This window comes from Elephas maximus, chromosome 21 (assembly GCF_024166365.1).
Source record: "Elephas maximus indicus isolate mEleMax1 chromosome 21, mEleMax1 primary haplotype, whole genome shotgun sequence".
Taxonomy (NCBI): Eukaryota; Metazoa; Chordata; class Mammalia; order Proboscidea; family Elephantidae; genus Elephas; species Elephas maximus.
Genome location: NC_064839.1, coordinates 59679064 through 59695827, shown reverse-complemented (window position 1 = coordinate 59695827; position 16764 = coordinate 59679064). Strand labels below are relative to the sequence as shown.

Genomic DNA, 16764 nt, shown 5'->3' with positions numbered 1-16764 from the left:
CAACAATGAGCTCAAGCATAACAATGATTGTAAGGATCACTCAGGACCAGGAGATGTTTCGTTCTGTTGTTCATAGGGTCGCTATGAGTCAGAATCAACTTGACGGCACCTAACATCAACAACAAATCACCTACGAGGCTGTGCAGTTTAGTCCCGTGGAGGTGGCCATGGTCGTAATTGGTTCTACCATAGGGCCTGAGATGTGCGAGAGGATAAAGGTGAGGGTGGAGCACTGGACAAGTGGGCCAATTATAATAGCTGCTGACCAACCCCATGAAGATACAAAATGAACTAAAGTCAGCAGATAATCAGAGACCACCTCAGTCCTGGCAGTTCTGCTTCCTGGTCCTGGTTCTTGTTGCTTCATGCTGGCATGTTGCAGTGTTCTTTTCCTCAGAGTGTTTCCTTCTCCCCAGCTCATTAATTTCTTGGAGGCACTGGGTCAGAGAATCTAAACAACGAACAGTTGCAAAACTGTGTCCTTGGGTTGACACGTTTTATAATTTCTCTTTCTGCCTGTCAGAAATGTCCATGTTGGGCCTGCCTTCCAGGTCTGCACAAGTGGCCACTCTATGGAAAGTGCTGGAGCCATCATGGCGGAACAGCTAAAGCCATTAACCAAAATGTGGGGCGTTGGAATTCACCAGCCAGTCCTTGGAAACAGGATAGGGTAGTTCTACTCAGTCCTATTGGGGTGCTGTGAATCGGAATCGACTCGGTGGCAATGGGTTTGATTGGTTTTGGTTTATGAAAAGTGGGAGTGGAAGATACTTCAATCATTGGAGTGTGTTGCAGCTTGTGGCGAGGGTGCAAGGAGCAAGGGATAGGCTCAACCCAGATGTGTGCAGCTGAAATGTAAAATTCTGCCTTTGTTTGCACTGCAAGGTGCTGAAAAGTGCACATTGTAACATGCCAGTTAAACTGGTGAGCTCCAGAGGTAAACAAACCAGGGTGAGAATAGGAATAGGACTCACTCAGCCTTTCGGATATTCAGTTACCTCATCAGCGAAGATGGGATTAAAGGAGGTTGATGGGATAAAACAGAATTATAATGGTGTAAATGAGATCATGCTTATTAACACTACGAAGGCCCACCGGACTTGACTGACTCACAGGAGATCCCTTTCCACCAAGCATACATTCTCTCCCACACTGACCAACCCAGCCTTCTCTTCTCAGGGGAGGAGTCCTAAGAGCTCCACCCTTCAGGTGCTGTATATATGCCTTGGTCCAATCTCTGACCAGCCTTCAGGTACAAGGCTGACTGCGGAAGTCAGTCTGGGAGACCCACTACAGGGACCCTCCTCAGCGGCGACCCTCCTCAGCGGCGACCCTCCTCAGTGGCGACCCTCCTCGGCGGCGACCCTCGGCAGTCCCTCCTGCTCCAGGTAAACCGGCAATGAGCCTTGTGGGTGCTGGAGGCTGAAACATAGGACAAGCTCTCGCTCGTGAGCACCTACTTGGTGCAGGGCTGAGATTGACGCTCCAAAGTGAATCCAAACTCAGATTTGCAGTATTTTAAAACAAATCGCATATATGAGGGTTCTAACCGCTTGCTCAAAATACAGGTACCCACATCCCACCCTAATCCTGTGGAGTTAGAAAAGGCATGAGTAGTGTCAGCGCCTGACAAGAGCCCAAAGGTGGCTGGCCCGAAGCTGAGTGTAGAATCACCTTCCAGAATGTCTCAGTGAGAAACAGTTTTGTGTATAGTTGGGGTGAGTGGAGGGTTAAGACCCATGAGGCCTGATATCCCTGATGCCCTGAACAGCCTTGATCTTACATAGCCCTCGCACCAGTTCCTTCTGCTTACACAGGGAAGAGGCTGAGAGAGGTTAAGTAGCTTGCCCAGAGTCACTGAGTTCCAGTTTTTATTCATTCAACAGATGTTTAGGTGGGAACTGAGGAGAAACTGGGAGATGGAATCCTGGTGGTGTCAGGGAAGCCACAAGTCCTAAGTTCATGGAGTTTACCACTTTAGTGGGGACCTCAGACGTCCAAAATGTGGATAAAATCACAAGAGACATAAGAATTCAAAGAAGAAGCACATGATGCTGTACCTACTATACCAGGCCATGGTATTAGGGGAGACCAACATTCAAGGAGGTCAGGGGAACCTTAGATCTGGAGGGAGAGACAAAGCTTTTGAGAGTTTAAGGCAGGACAAGAGATAACTAAGGTATCTTGTACAAAGTTGCTGGGGTCTGGGGGAACTCGACCTACTGGAGACAGTGAAGGAAGATGAAAGCTGCAGAGAGTTAGCCATGGAGTAGGTTCTGGCACATAGTGGCCATATGTACAACAGAAGGAAGCACTGCCCTGTCCGTGCCATGCTCACAATCATTGTTATACTTGAGTCCATTGTTGCAGCCACTGTGTCAATCTATCTCTTTGAGGGTCTTCCTCTTTTTTTTTTTTTTTTTTTTGCTGACTCTCTGCTTTACCAAGCTTGATGTCCTTATCCAGGTGGTGATCCCTCCTGAAAATATGTCCAAAGTATGTGACACGTAATCCTCCTTCTAAGGAGCATTCTGGTTGTATTTCCAAGATAGATTTGTTTGGTCTTTTGGGAGTCCATGACGTATTCTTCTCCAACACCATAATCCACAGCTATCAATTATTCTTCAGTGTTCTGTATTCATCGTCCAGCTTTCACATGAGTATCATGTGAATAAAAACATCATGGCTTGGATCAGGTGCACCTGATACCTCAAGGTGACATCTTTGCTTTTTAACACCTTAAAGAGTTCTTTTGCAGCAGATTTTCCCAAAGCAGTGCACCTTTTAATTTCTTCACTGCTGTTTCCATGGGTTATTATAGATCCAAGTAAAATGAAATTCTTAAGAACTTCAACCTTTTTGCTGTTCATCATTATGTTGTTTAGATCCATTTGTGAGGATTTTTATTTCCTTTCTGTTGAGGTGAAACCCATACTGAAGGCCATGGTCTTGGATATCCATCAATAAATATTGCAAGTCCTCTTGACTTTCACCAAGCAAGGTTGTGTCATCTGCATATTGCAGGTTGTTAATGAGTCTTCCTCCAATCCTGATGCTGCGCTCTTCTTCATATATAGTCCAGTTTTTTGGATTATTTGCTCAGCATATAGATTGAGAAAGTATGGTAACCAGAGGCACACCTTTCCTGACTTTAAATTACACAGCATCCCCTTGTTCTGTTCGAAGGATTGCCTCTTGATCTATGTACAGGTTCCTCGTGAGCACAATTAAGTGTTACGGAATTCCCATTCTTTACAGTGTTATCATAATTTGTTATGCTCCACACAGTCAAATGCCTTTGCATAGTCAATAAAACACAGGGAAACATCTTTCTGGTATTCTCTGCTTCCAATCAAGATAAATCTGACATCAGTAATGATATTCCTGGTTTCAGGTCCTCTTTTGAACACAGTGTGAATTTATGGCAGTTTCTTGTTGATATACTGCTACAACCTCTTTTGAATGATCTTCAACAAAATATTACTTGCTCGTGATATTAATGATGTTGTTCAATAATGTCTGCATTTCGTGGGATCAATTTCCTTGGGAATACGCATAAATATGGATCTCTTCCATTGGTTTGGCCAGGTAGCTGTCTTCCAGATTTCTTCGCATAGACCAGTGAGCACTTCCAGCACTGCGTTCATTTGTTGAAACATCTCAACTGGTATTCTGTCCATTCCTGCAGCCTTGTTTTTCACCCATGCCTTTATTGCAGCTTGGACTTCTTCCTTCAGTACCATGGGTTCCTGATCATATGCTACTTCCTGAATGGGTTGAACATGCACCAGTTCTTTTTGGTATAAAAAAAATAGTGACTGTATATTCCTTCCATCTTCTTTTGATGCTTCCTGTGTCATTTAATATTTTCCCCGTAAAATCTTTCAATACTGCACCTCGAGGCTTGAATTTTTTCTTCAGTTCTTTCAACATGTCAAATGCTGAGTGTGATCTTCCCTTTTAGTTTTCTACCTCCAGGTCTGTATGTATGTCATTATAATGCTTTGCTTTGTCTTCTCCAGCTGCCCTTTGGAATGTCTGTTCAGTTCTTTTACTTCATCATTTCTTCCTTTTGCTTTAGCTACTCAGCGTCCAAGAGCAAGTTTCAGAGTCTCTCCTGACATCCATTTTGGTCTTTTCTTTCTTTCCTGTCTTTTTAATGACCTGGGTTTCATTTGTGATGTCTTTGATGTCAATCTACAACCTGTCTGGACGTCCATTATTAGTGTTCAATGTGTCAAATCTATCCTTCATATGGTCTCCAAAGTCAGGTGGGATATACTCAGAGCTGTACTTTGGCTCTCATGTACTTGTTGTTATTTTCTTCACTTTCAACTTCAACTTGCATTTGAGCAATTGATGGTCTGTTCTGCAGTAAACCCATGACCTTGTTCTGACTGGTGATATTGAACTTGTCCATCACCTCATTCCACAGATAAATTGACATGATTCCTGTATATTCCATCTGGTGAGCTCCACATTAGTATAGTCACCATTTCTATTGGTGAAGATAGGTATTTACCATGAAAAACTCATTGGTTTTGGAAAATTCTATCATGTGATCTCCCATATCATTTTTATCACCGAGGCTATATTTTTCAGCTAGCAATCCTTTTTTTTCCAAGTTTCCCGTTCCAATCACCAGTAATTATCAATGCATCTTAATTGCATGTTAGATCAATTACAGACTGCAGAAGTTGGTAAAGATCTTCAATTTCTGCATCTTTGACGTTAGTGGTTGGTGTGCAAATTTGAATAATTGACATATTAACTGGTCTTTCTTGTAGGACTATGGATATTATCTTATCACTGACAACATTGTACTTCAGGATAGATCTTGAAACCTTCTTTTTGATGATAAACAAGATGCCATTCCTTTCAAGTTGTCATCCCCAGCTTAGCAGCTATATGATTGTCCGATTCCAAATGGCCAACACCAGTCCATTTCCTACTGCCTAGGACATTGATGTTTATACATTCCATTCATTTTTTATGATTTCCAGGTTTCCTAGATTCATACTTCGTACATACCACATTCTGATTATCGATGGATGTTTGCAGCTGTTTCTTCACGTTTTGAGTCTTGCCACATCAGCAAATGAAGTTCCTGAAAGCTCGACTCCATCCACATATTAAGATTGAATCACGTTTGAGGAGTCAGCTCTTCCCCAGTCGTCTTTTGAGTGCCTTCCAACCTGAGGGGCTTATCTTCCAGCACTATATCAGACAATGTTCCGCTGCTATTCGTAAAGTTGTCACTGGCTAATTCTTCTCAGAAGCAGACCTCCAGGTCCTTCTTCCTAGTATTAGTCTCGAAGCTCAGCTGTATTCTGACCCTGTTGGTATTTGAATACGAGTTGCATAGCTTTCAGTATCACAGCAACATGAAAGCTCCCACAGCACGACAAACTAACAGACGTGAGAGGGAACTCTACCAAAAATGATGTCCTTCTGCAGTGACTGATAACATGTCCAAAGTATGTGAGACAAAGTCTCAGCATCCTTGTTCCTAAGGAGTATTCTGGTTGTAACTCTTCTAAGACACATTTGTTAGGTTTTTTTTTTTTCCAGTCCATGGTATATTCCGTATTCTTCACCAACACTACAACTACAATTCAAAAGTGTCAGTTCTTCTTTGGTCTTCCTTATTCATTGTCCAGCTTTCTCATGAATGGAGAGGTGCAGGTATAGGGAAAATACTGTGGTCTTCATGAGGACAGCAACCCTGGAACCCTTTTAAATAGGATAGTATTGTGATTACATCCCTGTGAGTAGAGGGGAGGTAGAGTTGAGGGAGGGTGCTATTGGAGGTGAGTGCAGGTGTCCGGAGGAAAGAGTTGGTGGCTCTGAGGATGTAGTGGTGGCTACACAATGTGCGTTTTCTGATAGTCTCTTCTCACCATCCACCGAGCTTCCTTTCTCTAGGGTAACAGGATGCATGTATCCTCTGCCTGTGTGTTAGGAGTCTTCTAAGTCTTTGCCATTCAGATGAGGCACAAAGAGCACGCACACACTTTCTCTTTTCAAGTTTACTGAATATGAAAAAGTAGCACACCGTTTTCATAATTGGTCATTTGTTTCTATGACTTGCTTGCTTCACCTCTTCTTAAATATAGATAGCTTTGTTCATTTTTTTTCTTTCCTTGTTTTCCTTGAATTCTTCAAGGTATACCATCTGTTTATACAATTTAGAAAATATCAATTTGCTAGATTTCCATCAAGCATACAAAACGCTTCCTCAGTCAGATTAAAAATATTCTTCCATAATTTATTCTCATAGTCTATGGTTTTATTATTTTTGTTTATTTCTGCTTTTAATAGACATGGAAAGAAACAAAAAAAAGCAAGTGTATAATGTGACAACCACCACCCAAATTAAGAAATGTAGTGTTTTCAGGACCCCCAGAAAGCCTCATGCACCTCCGAGTCACTAATTCCTTTCTCTTCTCCAGATGAAAGCGCTATTCTAATACACCATGAGGTAGTTTTGCTTGCTGTCAACTACATAATTGGCATCATGCAGTCTGTATTATTGCCTGTGTCTTTATTTCACACAACATTGTATTTGTGAGATTTATCCACTTTTTTTTGAGTAGAGTAGTTAGTGTCTTTTCTTTGCTGATATAGTCCATTTTATGAATAGGCCATAACTTAACCATTGTACTAAATAGTATTCTAAAGTCGTTTAAGCAACATACATTCTCACCAGTTGTCCATGGCTATTTTGATAATAACACATAGCTACCACCTCTTTAAATTTTAACACTTGTACTTTCACTTGAAGTCCTTACACAATCAAACCCATATTGCCTTAATCCAATCTCTGCCTAAAATGATTGAACAAATCAGACCTTTTACAGGCTGGCCAATTTTGTCCTCTAGTGATCTCAAATAAGATTTTGGTGTGTTTACCCGGGTTCATCTTATATTGGACACCCTGAACAAAAAGCTTTATTCCCTCAGTCCTAATAGTTGGCTGAAGCTCTCCAAAGCCACATAGCCTCCATTTCAGAATCATTTTATTGCCTCTTCGTGAGAGGCATACTGTCTGAGCTTCCCATCACTTCCATGGATCTTCTCCCTACAAATCCTCACAAGATGGTAGCTTACCGATAACTTCAATGGGCAGTTGTGTCTCTGTGTGTGTGTGTTTGTGTCTGTATTTGTGTTTCCCATCTTTATTTTATTTTGAAATTCAGATCTCACACATCTGTCTGTGCACCATGTGAGTTTTCAAAGTTGGCAGTGTTCTTCAAGTATATCTAGTTTAATCCAGGATTTGATATTTACAGTTTAATATATCCAGCGATTGAGATGCTTAGATGAAAGAGAAGTAAACTTTGGTCTATTATGAATTCATTGCTGTCAGAAATATCTGCTGTGTAAGCCAAAAGCTGTCTGATGCCTTTCTTATGTCTTCCGCAAGATTGCAATGATTGATGTTGGCATTTTTATCCTCATTTACATGATTCTTTTAGAGTCAAGGATGTTAAATAAATTTCCCTAGGTTCCTCAGATGGTAGGTACACAAAGGCTGGTATCTAACTAAGACAAGAGATCTAGGACCAAGGGTTAGACCCGTCAGCCAGCCTCAGTGTACCTGATTTGGGAATAAGTGCATTGGAAGGGTGGAGACAAGAATCAGTGGCATTGAGCAGAGCCACGAAGACTTTTTTTTTAATAAAGAAATATTTTGTCATCCCCAGGAACAAATAGGCACCTTGAGGTCATGGCTGGATTCTGATCAAGAGAAGTGATTAGGTCGGCTTCACATTCTCTGAGCTGCCAAAGGCTGGAAGCCTAGTTGCTCTACTAACCTGTGATCCACAGCTGGTTGTGAAGAGAACCCCTACTGACACCAACTTCTGCAACAGAGGACCAGCAACCTCACAGGATTTCATAGCTTCCACACATCCTGAGGAAAAGCCCTCTCAGTCTGAACCTTCATTCATAGCCTAATGGAGGTCATGAAAGTTCTGGCAGGAATTTGGGCAGAAGCTAACTGCCTGATCTGTATGGATTACTTTAGAGACCCCGTTACCATCAAATGTGGGCACAACTTCTGTCGCTTTTGCATCCAGCAATCCTGGGAGGATCAACAGGACTGGTTCCGATGCCCTGTGTGCCGCCACCCATGCCTACAGTTGCACCTCAGGAGCAACACCCAGCTGGGAAATATAGCTGAAATTGCCAAGCTACTCCACATCACCAGGAGCAAGAGGAAGAGGGAGGAAGAGACACGCTTGTGCAAGAAGCACAATCAGGTACTGACCCACTTCTGTGAAGAAGACCTGGAAGTCCTGTGTCCCCTGTGCACTCAGCCACCAAACCACCAGGGTCACCTCGTGAGGTCCATAGGGGAGGCTGCCTCTCATCACAGGAAAAGGCTCATGAGTTACATGGAGCCCCTGAAGAAGCAAGTGGCAGACTTTCAAAAACTCATAACTTCCCAAGAGAGAGAACCATCAGAGCTGAGAAAGAAGGTGGAAAAGCAAAGGAAAGAATTATTCTCTGAATTTGAGCACCTGAACAAGTTTTTAGACCCTGAGCATGAGGCAGCTCTCTCCAGCTTAGCTTATGAAGAGAAGGACGTTCAACAGAAACTAAATGCGAATATAACAGCATTTTCAGAGTTCATTTCCACACTCAACAATCTACTAAAGGAGGTGGCAGAGAAGAGTGTGATGTCAGAAGTGAAACTGCTAACAGATATTAAGAGCATCCAGAATCGATGTGAAAGCCTCAACCCCCCAGTGCTCTATTCCTTCCAGCTAACGAAGGAAGGATGCAGCCTTCCTCCACAGTATTCGGCTCTGCAGAAAATCATACAGAAATTTAAGGAAGATGTAACCTTGGATCCTGAAACAGCACATTCAAATCTGATTGTCTCTGAAGATAAAAAGTCTGTCACATTTGTGAAGAAAACACAAAGACTTCCTCCTAATCCAAAGAGATTCAAGTTTGACCCAGTTGTCCTGGGTTGTGAAGAGTTCGGTTCTGGTAGACATTACTGGGAGGTTGAAGTGGGTGAGAAGCCTGAATGGTCTGTGGGGCTTTGTAAAGACTCCCTTTCCAGGAAGGCAAAGAGGCCCCCGGCAGGGCAGGAGAGATGCTGGGCAATTCACCTGTGCAATGGTAAGTATGTTGCACAAGGCACTTTTCCAGTCACTCTGGTGGTAACAGAAAAACCCAGAGGGATTGGCATTTATCTGGACTATGAACTGGGTGAGATTTCGTTTTACAGTTTAAATGACAGATCTCATATCCATTCTTTCACTGATAGATTTTCTGAAATCCTGAAGACTTATTTCTGTATTGGACGTGATTCTCAACCTCTCACAATCTGTGCTTTCAGAGATTATGAATGATAAACTCTCTGGGAGGCTGTCACATTGCTTGATGTTATTCCTGCAATTTATGGTAGCATGTCATACAACTATCATTGAATATGGTACTGAATTTTTTTTCTTTTTCAAGTGCTCCTATGACTTTAACACGAGGAAAGTTGTTTTATCTCCTGTAACGACCAGTAACCAGAGTGTGATTATTACAATATTAATTGATTTTCCTGTAATTGCCCTCCCTATGGTTTGGTTTGGTTCCTCTTTTTACCCTATAAGAATACTTGTAGGATAAAACTGCCCAGGACTACCTCGTTCCATTTTCTGTGTGCTATGTGGTTCCTCCATTGCAATTGTTTAAAATTCTTAATAAACCTCTGGGTTTTAAATTGAAACAGCATTCCAGTTTTTCTCTACAACACCATTTTATGCTGATGAGCAACAACATAAAGCTCTTGAAAGAGTACATCCCAAGGCAAGGCAAAACACACACAAACTAGTAGCTAAATGATTCCAAGATGTTTCAGTCAGGTCGACCCATTTAAGGTATCCAGAGTTATTCTTCAGATCCTGTCCAAGAACACTTGTTCAAAACCTGGACAAGTAACCCATGCCCCCAAAACCTGGGACAAGTAAACTCTTGCCCTCAAACCAGGGAAAAATAAACCCTTCCATCCAAACTTCAGCAAGTATTTTCTGAGCCCTCTCCCAAGATCAAACCTAACATCTTTTATTCAACTCACCTTGATATCCCTTGAAACCAGTCCAGGTAAAGTATTCAGATAACGCAAATGATAAAACTCCCTACAAACCCAGAGCACCACACAAAAATTCCCAAAAGTGGAAAGAAAAGGACAGGGCAGATGGAAATCCAGTTTCCCAAATAGACAACGTGAAAGGGTAACTTACCAAGGAAAAGATATTCCTAACTGTTCAGTTATAAACTTAGAGAGTTCAACACAAAAGGGGTAGAACTTGAACCCAGGAGATTTATACCAAGTTCCCAAGCCATGATGAAGAAACAGTTGGATGCATATGTGGCCCATGTTTGGAATCAATTATTATGCCTCATTCACAAGGTAGAGCACTTGGTGACTTTTTTCTGGGTCCAACTTCTGACTTTACTCTGTAAAAAAATAATCAAAACTCACCAAAATTTGAACATAAGGTTTATTCTGAGAAAGTACTTTATATGCATATAAGCAGGACATTTTGATTCTAGGAAAAGAAAACGACTCAAATAAATTAGGCACAATGGGGCTTATAAGAAGACGAGGAGGGAGAAACAGAGATCAGCCACTGGTTAATCTTAACATGGTTGATTGAACACTGCCTTCTGCATTCACTGAGGATGAGAAGGTACCAATTTATTTCTGGCCTGGCTGCTAATAATCTGGCCCTCCACACATCCACAGCCACGAAGCCCTTTGAGATCTAAATTAGGAGGTAATAATTGTGTGGACTATTTTTTTCTAACAGGATAAAGCAGATTTACATTGCTGCAGAAGATTTTCTGGCAGGATTTTATGGTTAATATTTGATTGCACAGATAAGAAAAACTTTGAAATCAAAGTTAGATGTCTCTTATTAAGTTTCCTATTCAACGTTAGTAAAGACTCCAGATTCCACCCTAAATGTCATTTGGCGACCACGCTGAACCCCGGTACCTCCTGCTCCAGCCTTTGCAGACTCCTTCAGTCTTTTTCTCTCACCTCCCTCTCACCCAAACTGAGGGAGCAATAGATTGAGGAAAGTGCACAGGTTTTAGAATGAGGCACTGCAGAGTCAAGATTGAAGACTCCATCGTGAAGAATTCTAGGAGCCCACGGAAGGTTACTACAGCTCCCAGACCGGCAGGGAAACCAGAAATGATGGAAATAATCCCATCAGCTGCAGTCATCTAACTGTGATCATTTATCAAAAACCTAATTACACTGTCCTGCACATTTTGTCCCTGAACAACTAGCGTATCCTAGGCCAGTAAACGAGACATTTCAAAATGGATTTGTGATTTTTACCCTGGCTTTTTCATTGTTTTTAATCTGCCAAGTATTGTCGCTTCAAGTATCAGTCCCTGTTGGAGCTCAGTATGAATCTACTTCTGATTCTTAATATTCCGTTTTTCTCACACACAAGTTTTAATTCCAGGTTGAACGTTGGAGCATTAAAACACACACACACACACACACACACACACACACACACAAACAGTGAAAGTATTTGGGCAGAGTTCAAATATATATTTCATTTTTGAATGAGGAAGACCATTTGCATACATTGCCTTACTCTTCAAAGTCACATACTGACAATGAAAATACGAATAGAAATGGAAGTGCCAAAATATTTCAAACATTATACTGCAAAGGATTCTGGAACAGATTGTGGTTTATCACCTATACTGTTTCTATAGAGATTAACCATCAGAGATAAGGGAACCAATAATGAATGACTCGAAAGCATTAATGGACGCAAAGACAGAAAGTACTGCCCAATAAATATTTGAAACACTATTGAAAAACACCACAAATATGGAGGTTGGAAGTGTGAGGTTGTCATGAACAGATTTTTAAAAATTGAGCATATCCCTTGCTGGGGGATTAGAGATGTGGTGGCCCATCTGCACTCTTCTTGGTTTGAAGGAGACCTGGGATAACATTTTGGAAACAATCAAGCAATAATTTTCCATACTTAAATTGGATTTTGTCATTATGCCAGTACTTCCACTCAGAATAAATTCTGTGTCTTATGAATACTACTAGAAATCATCCGAATTCCCATTCTGATTTCCAAAATTTGAAACAAAGTGAAAGCCTACATTCAGGTGTATGGTTGGATAAATTATGATATATGTGTACAATGGGCTGTCATGCAGCTGTTTAAGAGGTAATGTAGCAATAAATGTACTGGTTGATTGATAAATATATTTATTCCAAAATAAATTCTATGGGAAAAAAATAATATAATGGCTCAAACATCATTAGAGAGAACTTCCATGAACAGTTTGTAGAAAACTCAGCACTTTCTGTCACTCTCTATGCCCTAGTACAACTTAATCTTTTTTTTTTGTTTACATAATTCATTACCTTTTAATAAATACTTAGTGCCTTGCACTAAGTACTCGAGTAATATTTGTCTTTAACATAAATATGTTAATAGTGAGTGTACAGTATAAAATTAGAAATGTTTAAAAATAAAATATCATGGATTTGAGATGACACACGGAGCATTTCTTCCTTTGTTTAATTTATATTGTTTTTAGTTCAGCCTTATGCGTTATTATTTTTATTAAAAGGGAAGTATTGCCACTTTTGGAAAATATTTTTTATGATGAAAAAATGACACATCATATGTTACTAATTGCAGGCAATAGCAGTTTAAAGGAAAGGAGAAAATTTGTGTGAAATAATTTCTCAAAACCTCAAACAAGAATGCCTGTTGTTGCTATTGTTAGGTGCTGTTTTGTTGGTTATGACTCTATGTACCACAGAACGAAACTCTGCCCCATCCAGCGCCATCCTTACAATCGGTGTTATGCTCGAGCCCATTGTTGCAGCCACTGTGTCAATTCATCTCATTGAGGGTCTTCCTCTTTTCTGCTGATGCTGCACTTTACCAAGCATGATGTCCTTCTCCAGGGGCTGATTCCTCCTGCCGACATGTCCAAATTATGTAAGACACATTCTCCCCATCCTTGCTTCTAAGGAGCATTCTGGTTGTACATCGTCCAAGACAGATTTGTTCGTTCTTTTGGCAGTCCAGGGTATATCCAATATTCTTCACCAGCACCACAATTCAAAGGCATCAATTCTTCTTCGGTCTTCCCTATTCATTGTCCAGCTTCCACATGCATATGATGTGATTGAAAATACCATGGCTTGGATCGGTAACACCTTAGTGTTCAAGGACATTGAATGATAGAATTTTGCAAGACCAATGACTTCTTCATTGCAAATACCTTCTTTCACCAACATAAACAGTGACTATACACATGGACCTGGCCAGATGGAATACACAGGAATGAAATCGACTACATCTGTGGAAAGAGACAATGGAAAAGCTCAATATCATCAGTCAGTACAAGGCCAGGGGCTGGCTGTGGAACAGACCATCAACTGCTCATATGCAAGTTCAAATCGAAACTGAAGAAAATCAGACCAAGTCCATGAGAGCGAAAATACAATGTTGAGTATATCCCACCTGAATTTAGAGACCATCTCAAGAATAGATTTGGCACGTTGAATGCTAATGACTGAAAACCGGACAAGGAATGACATCAAGGTCATCATACATGAAGAAAGCAAGAAGTCATTGAAAAGACAGAAAAGAAAAGAATGCCTAGAGATACCCAAATGCCTGAAAGTATAATATTGGCAATGTAAATCATGTTTACATCTAGGTGATGGGATTAAGTGTGTTATGCCCCCTATCTGGAATTTTTCTGTTTTCCAGTATTTCTCCCTGACTGAGTAACAATAAATTCGGGGAGAATACTTGGTGGCTGCAACAAGGCATTGGTGCCTGTTGTAGGCTCTCCAGTAAGTTTCTCCTTAGTACAAAACCCAGTGCCGTCGAGTCGATTCTGACTCAGAGTCCTTGAAATAGCAAACACTGGAGTAAAACAAGCAAAACCAGTAAAGCCTATGTTATGAATTGAATTGCATCCCCCAAAAAACATGTGTATCAACTTGGTTAGTATTCTGTGGTGGTCCTCCATTTTGTGATTGTAATTTTATGTGAAAAGGATTAGGATGGGATTGTAACACCTTTACTAGGTGGCATCCCTGACCCAATGTAAAGGGAGTTTCCCTGGGGTGTGGCCTGTACCACCTTTTATCTCTCAAGATATAAATGGAAAGGAAAGCAAGCAGAGAGTTGGGGCCTGATACCAGCAAAGAATAAGCGTCAGGAAGCAGAGCATGTCCTTTGGACTTGAGGTTCCTGAGCCGAAATACTCCCAGACAAAGGGAAGACACTTGACAATGACCTTCCCCCAGAACCGACAGGGAAAGAAAGCCTTCCCCTGGAGCTGGAGTCCTGAATTCAGACATTTAGCCTACTGGACTGTGAAAGAACAAACTTCTCTTTGTTAAAAGGAAAAGGCTCACACAGTTTTAGAGGTTGAACATTCTAAGTCCACAGGTCAGGCTGGAGGCTTTTCCTGATTCACATAGCCAGGGGCTGGCTGCGGAAAAGACCATCGGTTGCTCCAAGACAAGCTCATGTGGAAGAAGAAAATTAGAGCAAGTCCACAAGAAGCAAAGTACGACTTTGAGTGTATCTCACCTGAATTTTGGGACTATCTCAAGAACATATTTGACACAGAAGACTAGAGGAGTGGTGAGTCACATCAAGGACATCATGCATGAGGAAAACAAAGGTCATTTAAAAAAATACAAAAAGAATAGACAAAAATGGATGTTAAAAGAGACTCTGAAACTTGCTCTGGAACTTAGAGTGACTAAATTGAATATAAAAATGATGAAGTAAAAGAGTTGAACACAAAATTTCAAAGGGGAGCTTGAGAAGCAAAGTAAAATATTATCGTGAAATGTAAGACCTGGAGGTATAAAATAAAAAGAGAAGAACACACTGAAAGTTAATCAAGCTGAAATAACTTAAAAAAAAAAAAATCAAGCCCTGAGTTGCAATATTTAAGAATTCTATGGGAAAAATATTAAAGCACCCTGGAAGCCTCAAAAAAAGATGGAATGAATACACAGAGTCACCATACCAAAAAGAATTGGTGGATGTGCAGCCACTTCAGGAGATAGCATAAGATCAACACCTGATGGTCCCGAAGAAAGAATTCCAAGCAACAGTGAAGGAACTGCCAAAAAACAGGGCTCCAAGATTTGACAGAATACCAACTGAGATATTTCAACAAACAGTGCCGGAGGCACTCACTCGTGTATACCAAGAAATTAGGAAGACAGTAATCTGGCCAACTGACTGAAAGACATCCATATTTGTGCCCATTTCAAAGAAAGGTGATCCAACAGAATGCAGAAATTATTGAACAATATGATTAATATCACACATACTTTGGACATGTTTCCAGAACCTGGAGAAGGACCTCCTTCTCCGTAAAGTAGAGGGTCAAGATCCTCAACGAAATGGACTGACAAAGTGGCTGCAACAATGTGCTCAAGCATAACAATGATTGTGAGGATGGCATAGGACTGGGCAGTGTTTCATTTTGTTGTACATTGGGTTGCTATGTTTTAGAACTGACTCTCCAGCACCTAACAACCACAAGAACATACCCATGACAGCCTATATGTGCATTATTTACAATTTCATGTAGTAAAGTGTTTTACTTTTCATATCTCTTTAGTATTTTGCACATTGCTATAATTTGAGGAAAGTGACCAGGAGAGTTTTTGAGAACCCATTTCATTGATGTAAGAGTAACTCCTCTATTGATCAGGATAGCTGTGATGAGCTGTGGTAATCTCCATTGTTTAGCAAGAAAATACCTCTTTTTTTTCATACATAGTATAATGTGAATCATCAGGGCTTTCCACCCTTTAGTGGCCCAGGAATCTAAAGCCTTCACTCATCACAGGGTCACAACAAGTAGCAAAAGGAGAGCACAGAGCTAGCACACTATGCTGAAGGATGGGACACACATTGTTCTCATATTCCATTATCTAAACCTAATTGGAAGGCCCTACTTATGTACAAGCTGGCTGGAAAAAGTAGAAGTAACACTAGGTGAAAAACTACTGTTTGCTCCAATTCTTGAATACAATCAGAAATTAGTGAAATTTATATTATACCGAGTGCTAGAATGATGACTATCAAATTAGAATGTATAAATAAATTAACATCGAAATTGGTAATAATCTTAACTGAATTCTGATAGCACTTCTCTTAGTCATCTAGTGCTGCCATAACAGAAATACCCCAAGTGGATAGCTTTAACAAAGAGAAATTAATTTTCTCACGGTCTAGTAGGTTACAAGTCCAAATTCAGGTCGTCAGCTCCAGGGTAAGGCTTTCTTTTTCTGTAGGCTCTGGAGGAAGGCTTCCTCTGGTCGAGGAGCTTCTCAGGTGCAGGGACCCCGTGTCCAAAGGACACACTCTGCTCCTGGTGCTGCTTTCTTGGTGGTATGAGGTCCGCCTGTCTCTCTGCTTGCTTCTATCTTTTATATCTCAAGAGACTGCTTCAAGACAAAATTCAATCCTGTTGGTTTAGTCCTGCCTCACTAACACAACTGCCACCCATCCTCCCTCATTAACATCAGAGAGGCAGGATTTACAACATACTGGAAAATCACACAATACCGGGAATCATGGACCAGCCCAATTGATACACATATTTGGGGGGGGCATAATTCAACCCATGACAGCAGTTGTGCAATAACTTCACTAACATATAGCAGATACTTCTATATGTCTTAAAACATTCTTTATTTGAGAG

General features: G+C 40.9%; 1 protein-coding gene across 1 annotated transcript; it reads left to right on the top strand.

Annotated features, from left to right (window-relative positions):
• Nucleotides 1-7958: 7958 nt before the first annotated feature.
• Nucleotides 7959-9368, top strand: LOC126064623 (tripartite motif-containing protein 75-like). Its single transcript, XM_049863808.1, has one exon. The coding sequence runs from the start codon at nt 7959-7961 to the stop codon at nt 9366-9368; it is 1410 nt and encodes a 469-aa protein (XP_049719765.1).
• The last annotated feature ends 7396 nt before the right edge of the window (nt 9369-16764 follow it).

Bases quoted from the DNA above. Each gene is read 5' to 3' on its own strand.
- LOC126064623 (XM_049863808.1), top strand. From the start codon at position 7,959: ATGGAGGTCATGAAAGTTCTGGCAGGAATTTGGGCAGAAGCTAACTGC.